At 40.2% G+C, this 16,812-nt stretch overlaps 1 protein-coding gene across 5 annotated transcripts in view; it reads left to right on the forward strand.

Moving 5' to 3' along the window:
- The window catches only part of itpr1b (inositol 1,4,5-trisphosphate receptor, type 1b), an 84,558-nt gene that overhangs the window by 63,074 nt on the left and 4,672 nt on the right, over nucleotides 1–16,812 (forward strand). For all 5 annotated transcript variants that reach the window (XM_075460279.1, XM_075460281.1, XM_075460282.1 and 2 more), the window contains 7 exons: nucleotides 3,986–4,161; nucleotides 4,282–4,446; nucleotides 4,633–4,822; nucleotides 5,084–5,176; nucleotides 6,016–6,161; nucleotides 8,184–8,349; nucleotides 9,287–9,447. In XM_075460279.1, the coding sequence (XP_075316394.1) occupies nucleotides 3,986–4,161; nucleotides 4,282–4,446; nucleotides 4,633–4,822; nucleotides 5,084–5,176; nucleotides 6,016–6,161; nucleotides 8,184–8,349; nucleotides 9,287–9,447 (1,097 nt within the window). The remainder of the gene's footprint in view (nucleotides 1–3,985; nucleotides 4,162–4,281; nucleotides 4,447–4,632; nucleotides 4,823–5,083; nucleotides 5,177–6,015; nucleotides 6,162–8,183; nucleotides 8,350–9,286; nucleotides 9,448–16,812) is intronic.

The raw sequence follows: 16,812 nt of genomic DNA on the forward strand, positions 1-16,812 counted from the left end.
CTATAGCAGCTTGCATGCAATCAAATCATATACAATAAGATGCATCATAAGTTTAAAGTTGTTTACTCGAGTGCCTTGTGTGCTCACGTGCTTGTGGTTTGGGTGCAGCCTCACACCTCCCCAACCAGAATGGGTTTTATCACAAGTGGCGTTGTTATGAGAATGTGATCCTAGACGAGGTTTTGGGTCTGGAATTGTTGTGCCCTCACAAAAGGCCGAGGCGAAATGGTCCTCAATGCGACCCCTCACTCACTGACATTAACATGACTTAACATGTTAAGAGAGTTCTGGTTTGTCTCAGTGTTAACACAAGTATCTATTCTAGTAATTCGGTGTGTGCCTAACGAACACTGTGGTTATGCCACCAGGCTGGAGTCTCCAGCAGGAAATGAAATGCCATGCAACAACACTGACTGTGTTACAGCAGCGGATGACAGGCAAAGGCACATTCAGCAGGAGTTCATATCAATGCACATTCATCTGATGCTGCAACAATGTGAATTTCCCTGCTGTGGGACGAATAAGGATTTATCTTATCTGATGTCATCCTGACTTCCTTTATCAGAAAAAAACAAAGGCTCCTCCAGATGACTTCAGCCTCAACGCTGCACTATAAGTCCCTGAGTTTCAAAGCAATGAAGGCTCATTCAACTGTCTGCAAATTTGGAATTAAACTGCACGATTTTTAAGCTTGCGTTTCCGAGGTGACGATGCTTAGCCGTGGTGTTTACTGCTTATTTCCTTCATTGTGCGCTCTTGTAGCACCAACGACAACCACTTTGTGAAGGAAAAAAAATTACATGATTTCTATTGCAGGGGGATCTTCAGCTGAAAAATCAACACTGAGAACACAAGGAGAAAATCAGATATCCTTGTTGAGCTCAGAAGTGTTGCATTTTATCATGTCGTGTGGTCAAAAACGTGAACATAGAGATGATTCAGCTTATTTGTGTGTACACATCTGACTCCCAGACGATGGTAACCTCTGTTCAGTAAGATTCATGTGTTGCTGCTTTGATGCATAGATTTAAGTCGGGAGTCTAAGTCTTTCTGGAGTTGAGTCATAAGGGCGAACAGACTAACTCAATAATACTATTTTCAGTCAATCTGAGTTGTGTGTGTGTGCTAAAAGTTCAAAATGATACGAGATTCTTTACAAACATGTGAAATAAGCGAGAGATGAGTGCATGCCTTTACTTGCAGTGTCAGTTATCCGTTTGTTTTGCCGTCCCTCGTTTCTTTGCTTTTTCTCCTGGCTTTCCTTGAAGGCAGCATTTGTGGGGATGTGAAAAAGCCACAGCCATTAAGGCCGCTATTGTTTCACAGCAAAGAGACATTGTTCGCATAAACTTTCAATTGTTCAGTCTGGGGTCAAACAGCGAGGTCCCCTTTTGTTTGAACCTCCTCTCGGTGGTATAGAAAAGAAAAAAAAACACTTAGCTTCAGAAACCTCATGTGGTTTTTAGTGTCAAAGGTCCTCTCTGAGATTAGAGGGTTAATCCTGGGCAATCTGCGAACTGCAAGTTTGGGTTAGTTCCTTCCAAACTGAGGTCAGTAATTAAGAGTTCAGATACAATCTCAGCCTTAAGGTTTGTGGTATGCTCTAGTTTGATTTAGGTTCAGGCGCAAAACTAATATTGGCTCCTAAAACTTTATCATTTAGTACACCGTGATGAGCAGTCGCTGCCGGTTCGACGCAATCTTTTCAGATGTTGAAGACAACTATAACACAATAAAATCCCCTTAAACGTAACTGAGAGCCAAACTGTCAGTGGATGGTTTCCTGTAGGTGGTTTGCTTGAAAAGAAACTGTGGTTGGAAACTTTTCCCTGCAAACACAATGAATGAGTCCAGGTTGTTTTGTCTTCTGTGGGTTAATGCTGCCGTTCTCGACTGTTGGCTTTTTAAAGTGGACCGTATCTGAAAAGGTGGCTTTATGTCTGGCACATTTCCTGCAACAGCCGCCGCAACTGTTACCAAGCTTGAACCTGTTAGATTCCCCTTTTTAACAAGTGAATGAATAACAGCACCCATTATTAGTTGCGGCATTTCACTGCATCGTCGCAGTACCAGATGGAAGCAAAAGAAACTGAAAAGCTGAACCCTCTTGAACATAATTTGGTGTGGTTTATTGTCAAGCCGCAACGTTGTGTCTCAGACAGACGGACACGCACAGCAGACAGTGAGGGGGGGGTGGACACAATCAGCCCAGGGAAAGTGAGAGATTAAAAAAAATGTTCTCAGGTTGACTGGAATAATGCTGCATTGTATAAGTGCGAACATACAAACTAGAACATGCAGAAAAGTGAAATTATTAAGCATCGTCACACAACACACTCGTTATGCTAAAGTGAATTGTCGTGGCAACATGACCCGTTGTAGCAAGAAGACTCAGACCCCCCGTGTACTGCTTTTAGTATACTGTCTGTCAAGTCTCACCCGAATGGGTAATAACACACATTTACCATGTCTGAATGACAGAATGCTGAAGCTTCGACAGATTGATGAAGCCACTGATGTTGCAGTCATGTGAAAAGGAGAGTACACCCACCCATTTTAAGGTTCTACAAATCAGGACATAAGAATAAATCATCTTTAGTTATTCAGTTATATATTAATATATATTATTATTTAATTATTTATATTAACTGCAGATAAACTACTCCAACACACCAAGTCTAACCCAAGATCAGAATTTAAATGCATCTCAAGACTCTACGGGCCTCAGTTACAATGTAAAATGTTACATTTCATGACAGTGCAATTAGAAAAAGACTGAACAATAGCATAGCTTGCAGTAATGCAAAGTTGCATCTGAGCAAACATTTCTGGAACAATGTTCTTTGGACAGACCAGGCCAAAGTGGACATGTTTGGCCATAATGCACAGCAGCACGGTTGGTGAGAACCAAACACAGCATATCAGCACAAACACCTCATACCAGCTGTCAAGCACGGTGGTGGAGGGCTGATGATTTGGGCTTGTTCTGCAAACACAGGACCTGGACACCTTGCAGTCATTAAGTCCATCATGAGCAATGGTCCAGTCAAAGTCCAGACCCAATTACAATGCTGTGGTGGGACCTTAAGAGAGCTGTGTATTAATTAAAGCCTGCAAGCCAAAATGAACTGAAGCAAAGTTGTAAAGAAGAGTGAGCTGAAATGTGAGAAACTGTTAACATCCTAAGCTGAAGTCATTGCTGCTAAAGGTGGTTCTACAAGCTATTGAATCATGTTTTCTACATCATCATTTCTACATTCTGCTTTTTTTTTTTCTTTTTTTTTTTTGTAACCACACTATATTTTTTATTTCCTGATTTATAAACCCTGAAAAATGACTACAGATGCTTTTTTATTTTATTTTCTCCACTCAAACGTATGCATCCCATGTTTGAAAATGGCTTAAAAGAGATGAATGACCTCCGACAGAAGGTGTGCTACATTCAAGCTGCTGTGTGTTGGTTGTCCGCACAATTCTCAGCTCCCATGTAGCCTGTTGCAAAGCAGTAGCTCTGACCACCCTTCATGAATTTGGCTGAATCTGGCTGTATTTTTAGATTATGTTAAGGTTATGTAACAAGTGCCTGTCATGCGCTGTGTACACAGAGAGAGAACAAGAAGGAGGCCCCTCTGAAGTGAAGGTATGAATGATGAGAGATCCTCCAGGTGTCACAGGCAAAAGAGACGCAACCTCTTGAATGCTTCTTTTTTTTATTCTTTTATAAACACAGAAGATTTAGAATAACATTAACAAAGTCAGGCAGCCTTTCTGTGACATGCTGGTTAGGGTCATCTACAATAACTGATATTAACCCACCAAAGTTTTCCAACCAAAGTCATGGCAAAGCATGATATATAGATAAAGGTAATGGTATGAGTTACTTCTGAATAACTGGATAAGCGTCCGATAGCTTGATGTTTGCACTTACAGCAGTTGACTTAAACCCTCTCAAGCCCCGGTGTAATGTGACGACCTGTGTCCTCAGGCACTCTGGATCCTCATCTGTCTGCCCTACTGTGGATAGCCATGCTGGTATCTCTGGCTATTGTCATCGTCTTGCCTCAGCCTCACGGTATCAGGGCGCTCATCGCCTCCACCATCCTACGCCTGATCTTCTCTGTGGGCTTAGAGCCCACGTTGCTCCTGCTGGGGGGTTTTAACGTAAGTGTGTGCAGTATGTCTACGAATCGCGATTTAAAAAAAAAAAAAAAGATTCAACGTCAGAATCAGACATGCCGTGTACTTTTATCCATGTCTTTTTTTCTTTCTTTTTTTTTTTAGTTATGTAACAAGGTGATCTTCCTGACGAGCTTCGTTGGAAACCGAGGAACCTTCACACGTGGATACAAAGCCATGATCATGGACGTGGAGTTCCTGTACCACTTGCTTTATCTGATTATCTGCAGCCTGGGGGTCTTTGTCCATGTCTTCTTTTACAGCCTGCTAGTATGTGAGCGCACACATAAACCGCATAAACTTACCCCAACATGCATATACATGATAATGTTTCTCATATTAAAAAAAAAAACAAAAACAAGATTTCACTTCAGAACTCATTCAAAGACATAGCTGTTTCTTTCTGATGCACATTTCACAGAGCTACACACGCTTTTAAATGCTTCCTCTTTCCAGCTCTTCGATTTGGTTTATCGAGAAGAGACCTTGCTGAACGTAATAAAGAGCGTCACCCGCAATGGCCGTTCAATTGTCCTGACAGCCGTGTTGGCCCTTATCCTCGTCTACCTCTTCTCTATTGTGGGCTACATCTTCTTTAAGGATGACTTCATCTTGAATGTCGACAGGATACCCAACAAAACATTAGGTACGTTGAAATACAGGTTTCCTCTCATTCCCTGGCAGTTGTTGCACTCCCTCACCCAAAAAACTCAAGAGTTCAATGTTCAAAAAATATCACTGTGGCCATTGATTGTCAGAAACGTGTCTGATCTTTCTACACTCCTTTAAGGACAACCCCCGCCCCTCCCTCGACACTTTATGATATCAAAGAATGTAACCATGGATATACATTTTGTAAATATCTATATTTGGCTGTAATGTGCAGTTTGTGCTCCCATCTGAACAGAACATGGAGCCAGCATGGTGGGAGAGTTCTTCTCAGGTGGAGTGTGTCAGAAAGAAAATGGGGAGAACTGCTCAGCAGAGGCCGTAACGGATGGTAGGTTGACAAGAGCGAAGGACGTGCAGATAGTTGGAGGCTGGCTGCTGGAGTCAATTTGGTCCTTTTTTAGTTTGAAGCCACGTGTTTGTGCATGCAAGAGATTCCTGAGTGTTTGAGCCGTCTTTGTGCTTATGGCATGTGTGTGCTCATATGTTTGGGCTTTTATTTCTTGGTGTTCTAGCCAGCTGCAAATGGAGGTGGCTGGGGGATCATGGGATTCAAACTTTGCGTGGTTGGGGCTCTAAGGCAGCAGGATGAAATGCCAGGACCTTAGACTTCTTGTGGTCTGAGGGGACCAAGCCTAAGACCAAATGTTAGGGGCCCAGGGTGGAAAGGTTAAATACCATTATACTACTATAATTAGGTTCGATGAATCCGCTCAGTGACGGCGCAGAGAGCCTCTAACTCCAAACAATGAGTTCTTGCAAACTGGCTGACCGTGATTGGAAAAGACGCCATTTAAAACTCGCTCAGTCAACCATGTCCAATCCTCAACCTGCCAGGGCCTTGACCTTGTCTAGGCTTCTGAATTTGTTATCACCGGACTGACCAATTATGGTCTGGTGACTTGCTTTTGTGAGGATAGTTTGAGAAAATTCTCAATCTTGTTAAGCCCTCGCAGACCAACAAACCAATGATAAAGCCTGAAATTCAAATCCAAATGCATACTGCATTTACAGTATATTGGATCTAAATTTGTCTTTTTTTTTTTTATTCAAGCTGTTGTTATGCTGTTTTTGTTTTTTATGGAGTTTAAAACAAAAATGATCACTCGCACAACAGACAAAAGCTTGCATTCAGCCCTCAAATGGATTCTTTTCCCACTGCCTCCATAGCTTCCCTTGCTGTCCAGCCATCGGTGGTGATTGAGGACAAAGAGCGATCGTGTGACTCCCTGCTCATGTGCATTGTGACAGTATTGAGTCACGGCCTCAGGAGTGGAGGAGGTGTTGGGGATGTCCTGCGGAAACCATCAAAGGAGGTACAAAGAACAGAAACACAACATCAAAGAATAAAAATACGTATGGAAGTTTGTGAGTGTTGAAAAAAAACAAAGAAAAAGGTTTTGTTAAGTTTTTTTGCTTCCTTCCAATCTTATCTTTAAACATTGCTGTCTACTCTCACACTGATAACGGACAACACGACACATGACATATCGTTGCACATTCTCCTACCCCAGACACAAATATTAGATTAAGCTGGATTGAGTTAAATGGAATGAGGAAAACTTCATAGATCTCAAAAACAGCATTTACGCTATAATGGGGGCATTAGAAGATCAAGCGTTTGATTTTCTCCGACTTCAAAACGTTCATTACAAATCTGACTCAATAAGCAAAAATAAAGCCAGTTGTGCGTCATGTTGATGAGTTGCTTTATGAGAAGAGCAGGAAAAGGCTGTCACCTGTGTGACCGAGAGACTGCATAGGGCGTTTAATGAATTAGGCTCATTTAGGATGAAGACGAGCATGTTCACTGGCACTGAATGCTTTAGATCTGCAGCTTGACCCACAGAAGGAGGGAGTCACTCAGATTTATGTGACATTACACTCAGATTAACATCCTTTCCTGTTTTACAGAGAGGTGACTGGCAGTATGTGCAACCAGATATTACCCTGTATGCACAGAGGACACTATGAGCACCTGCATGTGTTTTGTGTTTGATAGTAATTGGGTTAATACAGTATGTACAGACATATAGTTTTGAGAATGTAAAGTTGATAAGTTTTTGTACTTCTAGCTCAAACGTGACTTTTAATATGGAAACTGATGTGTTTCAACATGATGTTACTTGGCGTGTATTGTTGAGCTTGGCTGTGCAGAATGACTCGTGCATTATTTGTTGATCTGCTGAACAGGAAAGGCTTGTGCTCCTCCCTTAAATCTCAGTTTTCTATATGTTCCCACAGAAGGGCTGTCACAGAGTCATCCACAGAGACCAGTTTCATACCGTAGATTTACCTAAACAAAGTGATCCAGCTACATTAAATGGGCTCCTCCTTTACTGTAGACTTTTTCGATAGCCTGCTCAGCAGTTTTCGTGTTAACCAGCTTTCAAACTAAAGTGGGGGGAAAAAAACAGACACCTTTTGCCATGGCACGGAAATGATGAAGATATGTGTGTATGTGGTCTCAAAAGTGAGCAAGTGTGATGTGGACTACTTAAACCTCTTATTCACAATTCCTGAGAATCTGGTGGGTAGCTATGAAACCCTTTGAGAGGAGAAAGGTTTGCAGGCTGTATTCAGACCAACGTGGAGAAAGAATAAAGGTATTAAAGTGTCTGGATGATGTGTGGGAATGAGATAATGAAATCGTGGGTACGTGTTACGGAGACACCCGAGATCAAACATCAAGAAGAAGACGTCGCCCAACGTCAAAGAATCCATTTTATGCAGGTGTGTTAAAATGAACAGGTGTGTGTTTGGAACGAAGGCATCGTGCTTAACTGCGAGAGATTGCAGGGTACGTAATGCTACTTGTCCAACATGCCAGTACGTTTAACACGAGTTGCAAAAAAGTGTATGGAATGGTAACAATTGGGAGAAACTGTAAAGAAATACTTGAAAAATACAAAGGCTGTGAGACAGGAGAAGTGTTAACACTGGTGCAGCTTTACATGTGAAACAGGCAGCGTCAGATTATATGGATAGAAATGGTAATGTCTGATTTTATCCATTCATTTTCTCAGATCTCATTTTTAGCTGATTTTAAATTATCACCCCGATTTAAAAAAAAAAAATAAAAAATAAATAATGAATCGGGGTCTTCTTCCGACCCTCAATCAGCACTGCGTATTTCTCTATTATGAGTTAAATGTATGTTTATTTACATTTAACTACAAATAACTGCATTTGGTTTGAATCATTTTGCGTACCTTCACAACTGTCTTTGGAACGAGGTTGCATGGGGGAGATTTTTACATTCTCTCGCTCTGCCTTGAAAAGCGGCTAAATATGACTGACGAGCTCATCGTGTTTGTTTCCTCGCCCGACTTCCACAGGAACCCTTGTTTGCAGCGAGAGTCATCTACGACCTGCTCTTCTTCTTCATGGTCATCATTATTGTCCTCAACCTCATCTTCGGTGTCATCATCGACACATTTGCTGACCTAAGAAGTGAGAAGCAGAAGAAAGAGGAAATCCTGAAGACGACCTGTTTTATTTGCGGTGGGGCAATAACTGAATTGACTTTACTTTTACTGCCAGTCCGCCTGCTAAGCAGATGCTTTGGTTTTCAGTGTCACTTGTTTTGCACTTTGTCGCATATTTTCCTGTTTTATAACCGTCATTGACATATAGCAGTCTTACTCCCTTCTAAGAATAGATTAGAAGAGAGAGAGAGAAAAAAAAAAAAAAGCCCTTCAGTGCTATTCGAGTTGAAGCTGCAGGCGACGTGCTTGACGTGTCGCCTGCAGCCTTAGTTGAGCAGCAACGGTGTGAATACCGAGGCTTGCAGATGATGACGGATTTAAGAGAAATCAAGCGAGTGGTCTGTTGTAAGCCTGCTCTCGTAGGAACACGAGTGCAGTGATGCAGCTTCACATCAGGCCTGCTTGCAAAATGGGGGCTGTTTTTCTGGTTAAAAAACCCAACGCCTCCTCTTCCCAGAATGAATGGTTAGTCATGATAGGTGCTGTTGTGGAGGAGGAGTGTTTCTTCCTGTTGCCATACGGGGCTTGACCACATTAGACTGTACACACACTCAGACACTGACCTTAGTCAGCAATTGGTATTTTATCTGAATAGCTCGTCGTCTGCTATGTTTGTTTTTTTGTGTGTGTGTTTGACAAAACTGCTAACTTTATTTCCTCTTGTGAAAATGTTGTGTAAAACTGTATGGATGACTGGGATTTAGTGAGTCAAAAAGGGGGGGGGGGGGCAATGGGAGCAATCTGAGCACGTCTCACCTCTGACGTTTCCGCAGGAGCCCATTTCCTCTTCTTTTTTTTCTTTTTTTTTCATCAGTCACCTTCAATTAGGTCACAAGAACAATCATGTCATCTTGCAACACAAAGTATTGCTTCACTCTTCCAAAGAAATGAGTGTAATGGTTATTTTGTGTGTGTGTGTGTGTGTGTGTGTGTGTGTATTATTCCATTCTCAGGTTTGGAGAGAGACAAGTTTGACAATAAGACGGTTACTTTTGAAGAACACATCAAAGTTGAGCACAACATGTGGCACTACTTGTTCTTCATTGTCCTGGTGAAGGTTAAGGACTCGACGGAGTACACTGGCCCCGAGAGCTACGTGGCCGAAATGATCAGGGTAAGGACATCATCATGCACAAGCATATTTCACCCCTCAACTTCCCCAGCTTTCTACATACAGGCGCGCTTCTTTTTTTTTTCTTCGTCTTCTTCTTCTTCCACATTTGCATTTCCCTTTGATAAACTAACTAGACGGGGTACATGTAAAAAGTAAAAAGCTCTTGATTTTTGCAGTACTTTGCGTCGTAAAGTTAGTGAGTTTTGTTCCCGCGGAGTTTGGACGGCCCTGTCAAATTACATTACATTACATTACGGTCATTTTGCAGACGCTTTTATCCAAAGCGACTTAAAATAAGTGTGTTCCACATCGGTAGGCAAAAGAACTTCAGGTGACAAGAAGTCACAAGTGCATTTCCTTCCAAAACCAAACAGCTAAGAGCATAACTAGTGCTAGAGTAAGTGCGCTAAGTTAGGTACCTAGACAAATGGGAAGACAATTTAGGAAACAAATAAGTCTGTAATTTTTTTTACCTGAACTCATTTTTCAAGTCTTTGGCTGTATTGGCTGTGGAAACACAATTAAGACACATAAGAGGGAGTTAATTCACCAATTAAGACCTGAGGCCTGACTCTGCTAAAAGGGAGCAGTGATGTACCTTTATGCTGCAGAAAAATCTGAACACTTTCCTCTCAAATTACAGGTGTCCCCACCCCCCACTGTGTAAATGTTCTTTGCTAATACAGACAGCTGACTGTCAGCTGCCGCTGTGGTCTTTGCTGAGGTTAACCCTCCCTCCTGAAGAACGCTGCTGTTGCTTTCGGAGTCTGACACTCAGTTTTCCACGGGTTTGGTCAGAAATGGTTATCGCAGTCTTAATGCCTGCTCCCCTGCCGATACGCAGGACATTTTTTCTAGCTCGTGTGCTCCAGAGTACTGAGACTGTTATGCACTTCCTGTAATCCTTCTAAAGCTATTATAAACAACCGTCTGCCTTGTGAATGGAGTCTGCTTTTGACATAATATGTCTTAATACCCCAAAGCAGCCGTGCTTTACCTCAAGCATAAAACACACACGCAGGTTTCAGACTGCTCATCACCACGATAGACTCTTCGACAGACCTGCAGGAGGAAACATCTCAGTAGTGATTAAATGTTTATTATTAAAAATACCAAAAAGAGCAAAGCAGTTTGGAGTTTTAGACATCTGTTGCAATTTGCCATCAAAAGTAAAAACCGAAATGAGTATTGTTTGAATTGTTGCACGTAAACCATTAGAAAGCATTTCACTGCCAAAGGAAAACCCCCCTTTTGTGAAGTGGTGGCTTCCCTGACTCACTTGTGCCGCTGTCAGGTTTTTCAAGATTTGGCCCACTTTTCCAGCCTTTTGTCTCGATCCTCTTTTCTAAGTCTTGTGAGGAACCACCTGATTTAGGATTAAGCTTCCACCCTGCAGAGCCAAACCGAGTCTTTTGGGGGTCCATTCTGACCAGCAGCGCTCAGGCTTAAAAGAGAGCTAGCACATCATGTGAAAGACCCCGATGACCCTGTCAGGTGACCCTGTCATCCTTAGCTTTAACTCTCAGCTCCACATTCAGCTCTTTAATGAAGGGCCTCATCTTGTTGTCCAAAGTAATGCGGTGTTGTCAGAGCTTCTCTCGCAAAGCAAGAAACATTTGGACAAAGACATTTTTTTTTCTTTTTAAACCAATTACTAAAACATATTCCACTGCAGAAGCCAACCATGACTCCCAGATTTTGACCCTCTGACCCTCGTTCACTTATCATGGTGGGCGGATGCGACAGTATCGCAGTGTATTTTTGAAACTGTGCCATTGCCAAATTAGTTACCAAAACCAAAAAAATGGTTCATGTTTTGGGATGATCAAACAAGCTTTCTGTACCCTCAGTTGTTGAACTGCAACAATGCAAAACAGCCGACACACAAACCAACTCCTTTACTTCCCAGAGTGCGCACACGCGCCAAGCACTAGTGATCAGTGACCCGTTTCGTTTCGTTTCGTTTCGTTTCGTTTCGTTTCGTTTCGTTTCGTTTCGTTTCGTTTATTTCAAGCAAAAATAATATACAGAACAAGCGGCTAAGTATTTGTGCAAATTCAAATAAGCTTGGAAAGGAGTGGGATGAAGACAAGCTTATAGATTCCCACCCCCATTCAGTTCTTAATAAATAATAAGGCCGCCGCCATTTACATCATTTGTTCTCCATCAAATGTGTGTACATAGTACAGTTGCAAAAAAGAAAAGGAAAAAATACATACACATACATACACATCTATCTATATATATATATATAGATATATATATATATATATAGAAACATTTCTCTTCCCCCCTTTCTTCTTCCTTAAAAAATACCAGCAATGGTAATAAGAATACCCCAAGGGTAAGACCTGTGAGTAACTGATTATAACATATTTTACTGTCGTACGCAGCGATCTTCTTGCGCACTATACTTTAATAATATAATTTTTTTGTATCTTAGTTTGAAAAGGTGAATGGATGGGCATTGTTTAATATTGACACACAGACTGTTCCATAGACGGACGCCACATACAGAAACACACATGGTTTTCCTCGTGGTCCTCACTGCTGGTACTTTGAATTTCCACAGCCCCTCAAATTGTAGTTACCTTCTCTTTTTAAAAATATTCTTTGTATATTTGTCGGTAATAATTCCTTACTTGCTTTGAACAATAGCTGTGCTGTATAGAAATTAATTAAATCTTGTAGTTTTAATATTTTGGACTGCAGAAACAATGGATTTGTGTGTTCAAGGTAACCCACTTTATTAATGATTCTTACGGCTCGCTTTTGTATTGTTACTAGGGACTGAAGTGAACTTTTATAGTTATTTCCCCAGACTTCAATTCCATAGGTTAAGTATGGCGATACCAGGCAGGAGTACAATATATGCAAAGCCTTAGGATCTAGAACATATTTAGCTTTGTTCACTATTGAAATATTTTTTGCTGCCATTTTCTGTATATGTCTGATATGTGATTTCCAGCTCAGTTTATTATCAATTGTGATTCCTAAGAATTTGATTTCAGCTACTTTCTCTATTTCAGTACCATTTATGTTAATTGCTGATTTATCTTTTTCTCTATAATTTCCAAATGTGATAACTTTTGTTTTGTTTAAGTTGAGTGATAATTTATTCATATTCAGCCATGTTTGTACTTTAGTTAATTCATGATTTACCTCTTCTATTAGCTTACTGTAATTCTCATCACAGTGAAATAAATTTGTATCGTCCGCAAATAATACCATTTTTAGTACGTTAGAGACCTTAAATATGTCATTAATGTATAAGTTGAACAGTAATGGGGCCAGTATAGAACCTTGAGGAAGACCACAAACAATGCCCATTCGTTCAGACTCAAACTCACCCAACTTCACAAATTGCTGTCTCTCTGTTAAATAGCTTTTAATCCAGTTCAAAGCCACTCCTCGTATGCCATATTTTTCTAATTTTTGAAGTAGGATACCGTGATCAATTGTATCAAATGCTTTCTTCAGGTCTATGAAAATTCCGACAGCGTGCTTTTTGTTGTCTATTGCATCAGTGATTTCTTCTACAGCGTCTATGATTGCCATTGTGGTTGATCTCTTTGGTCTAAATCCGTATTGTCCATCATTAAGCAGTTTATGTTTCTCAATAAATTTTTCTAGTCTGGTGTTGAACAATTTTTCTAATATTTTTGAGAACTGGGGTAGAAGAGAGACTGGTCTATAATTTGTGAAGATGTGCTTATTTCCACTTTTAAAAAGTGGTATTACTTTAGCAATTTTCATTTTTTCTGGGAATTTTCCAGTGATCACATGCAGGTAAACTGATTGGAACCCGAGCTTAATAAACTTTGACACTGGGCAACAAAAAGGTGTACACGGAGATTGGAGTAGAAGCAGTTGGAACAGCAACCCACAAAATTCATAATTACTGATCATTTAATGATGGCGTACATTTTAAAACCATTTCCAAACGAAGCAGAAAAGCTTTAGTCCATCCTGTAAAGCAAATGCCCTTCACAGCATGCCTTTGCATTATTTCTATGTTGGTTATGTTTGGAACTGCACGGATAATAAACTGGTGACGATGTGCTCCTCACGGTCTGTTACTACAGAAGGCCCACCGATCACAGAGCTGAACGCATTCCATTGTCTTCCTAGCAACACAGCTTGAAGAATTCTGATAGGATGACAGTCCTTTAGGCTTCTTTTTAATCAACCCTTCACATGCCGGCACAAACTAAATGGACAGGTTTAAGGGGTTTATTTCTACAGAAACATTTGGGTAAAACCAGGAATTTCCAAGATAACATTTAAATAAAATAATTTTTAGAGAACATTAATGAATATAGGCTTAAAGCACAGGATCTCAGCTTTAGTTTGGGGGTATTTACGTCCAAATCGGATAAAAGGTTTTGGAATTAAATCCCCGACATCTTGAAGAGGCTGTAAAGCAATGCAACAAATGATCATAACCACAATTTAAGTGTTTATTTTTAATATTTTATCAAAGCCTTTTTGCCATCTCTCGCTCCCAGAAGAGTGGAAGTCATGGACATTACAAGAGAAGGTCCTGCCATTGCTGCAGCTGTCTTCAGTTGTTTTTACCAGTCTGTCAGACTTTAGTTTTGTTCTCACTAAGTAAAATGCAGTTTGATCAGGTTGAGATCTGGTGATCGACTCGAATATTTCACTCCTTTATCATCTTGCTTTCGCAGTATGTTTTGGATCATTATCTGTCTGTAACGTGTCTTTCTTGTCCGTATCCTTGATGCAGACAGATACAGACTGTCGGCCCAACGTGTCATACACCGGGCTCTTATGACTATGCTCATTTGCATTTGGAAATCAGAGGTGTTCTCAGTTTTCTTTCAACTTTGTTTTTTGTTGTTGCTGCAATCACACATACTCACTTTTGTAGCTGTGGGTTGCTGCTAATTTATCTGAATTTTTTGAATAGTTTTGATGCAAAATGAATTCTTTTTTTTTTTTTTACTTTTCATTATGAAATTCTATCGTTATCGGGAGGTGATACAACTCAGAGTCACTGACTCTGACAGAAAAGTGCCATTAAATAAGAGATCACTTGTTTCTGTTAGATGTTATGCAAGCTGTTTTTAAAGGTAAAAAAAAAAGTATAAAACAGAAAAATAATTTGGGAACGATTTAAAAAAAAATCGAGTGATTAATTCACGGTTCTTGCTGCTGAATTTTCTGCATTTATTATTTGTTGTTGACTTCAGGAGAAAGATGAATACGTAAGACTTTTGTTTTTTCTTTTTTTTCAATCTGCACCTCCTCTCTCCCACTGTGTTTCGATTTATTTGATGCTACTGTAACGTGGAAGAAGCGACGGACAGAAAGGGGGGAGTTGAAGTCAGACTACTCCGACAATGACTGGGACTGACGTCAATGGTAGAGGGCTCTGGGTGAAATGTCACATCTAAGGTGTAAAAAGATGATGCATGGTTCACACTCACTGCCCAAATTCTTTTTTTTTTTCCTTGGCACTGAAATAATACTCTCCTTTTCTTAGCACCTTTTACAGCAAAAGAAGAGGAAAAAAAACTGTTTAACAGACATGACTTTTCTCTCTTTTTTTTTCGGCATATATTTGCAATATTTGTAGAGTGAGTGGGCTGTCAGCGCATCAGGTGGCTTGTGGCATGACTGTGACGTTTTCTGTTGCTGTTTTAACCACACAGCATCCTGTTTCTGTCATGGCCCGTGCGGTTTTAATAATGAAAAATGTACTTCCGTCATTTCCATTGAACCCATCGAGGTGTAGTCTTTAATCGTACTTGCACTGATCAGTTTACTGGAACCGCTTTCAGTTATAAACACTGCAGATGGAAAGAGGGCTGCTGGTGACAAAAGTCATCAAACAAACGCATGTCTTTCGGCCAAATCGGTCAAATTACAGACTGTGGAAATGTCCTTCGTCATCGTTTTTGGAGTCAAACTTGTTTGGGGTGACAGAAAATTATCATAGAAGCATCTCTTAAATACGTATGTATGTGTCTATGTGTGTGTGTGTGTGTGTGTGTATATATACACACAGAAATAAATAAATAAATGGCAGGTTTGTTAGATTAGAGAATCTTATAATTGAATATTTGTGTTTAGGTCCAGTATTTGCACTTTATTTTTATATATATATATATATATATATATATATATATATATAAATCTCTCAGAAAAAAAAAAAGAATATCAGAAATTTTGCACCTGTACACCAATACATAAAATTTTAGATTAAGCAGTCGATTGAAATGAAGATTTACGACTTTAATTCAAGAAGGTAAATAAAACATTGCATTAAATGTTTGGAAGTTCAAAGACTTCTTAGAGCAATGAATTCTGGTATTGCCTTCATTTTCAGTGTCATTGAACAAATTGATCAATAAACATTCTTATGGTCGACTGTGACCCTTTTTCCGTATTATTTCGTTAGAAGTCAACTGAATAAAAGGAACGGATAAGTGTTTTGGTGTTGAATTTTCCCTCTGCGCTGGAACTCTCAAGTGCTGCCTGAAGATTTGCCGATAGTCTTGAGAGGGGGGAAAAAAAACCCAGAGTAGACCAATGATCAAGAACAGAAACTTAGTGTTGCAAAAATCACCCTTTTGGTGCGGTGCCTTGTAAAAGAGGTTTCCCCTTGACATTTTCCCAGTTTTTCTACATTACAAGCTCGAATTTAAATGCATGTATTTTAAAGATTTTATGGGCAGGAACTACGTGAGCTGATCCAAATGGGGGAAGTGAAATTTAAAAGAGGGGAAAAAAACGAAAACATTTTAAGCTAAAAGGTAGTGTGTGCATCCTGTATGTATTCACTCCCCATTTCTCAAATCTCAGTAACAAAAACACCCTTAAATTTAATAAGTGTGCCTGTTCTCAGACCTTTGTGTGAAAAGCATTGTCTGTTCACCTGGTTGTGAGACCCAAGTAGCAACCTAGTTCAAATGCATTGCCGCCCAGCTCAATAGCTCAGTCGTCAGTTTGAACTGAAAAAAAGAATTTGCTCCCTATTTGCACCATAGATGTGAGCTTAAGAGGCTACCAAAAGAAATGGGTCATTGGTGTTTTATTGTTTATCGATTATAGTTGGAGTAAGCAAATGAGTTCTGAAGTGTGACATGTATGCCTACTTAGATTAAAACGTCACTAAACTAAAAAGGACAATGTTTCCCTCGTTCACATGACCCAAAACGTATAGCAACACTGAAGTTTCCTGTCGAAGCGGAGTCTTTATACAATCAGTCGAGTCAGTTCCATGAACTGAGCGTGCTTCTCACTGTCACAGGTTTAGTCTTCAGTCAGACAAACAAACTGAAGAAACATGCAGGAAAGGCCGGGCAACGCATCACAAGCTGAGCAGCTGGTGATGTCAAC

This window comes from Odontesthes bonariensis, chromosome 3 (assembly GCF_027942865.1).
Source record: "Odontesthes bonariensis isolate fOdoBon6 chromosome 3, fOdoBon6.hap1, whole genome shotgun sequence".
In the NCBI taxonomy this organism is placed as follows: domain Eukaryota; kingdom Metazoa; phylum Chordata; class Actinopteri; order Atheriniformes; family Atherinopsidae; genus Odontesthes; species Odontesthes bonariensis.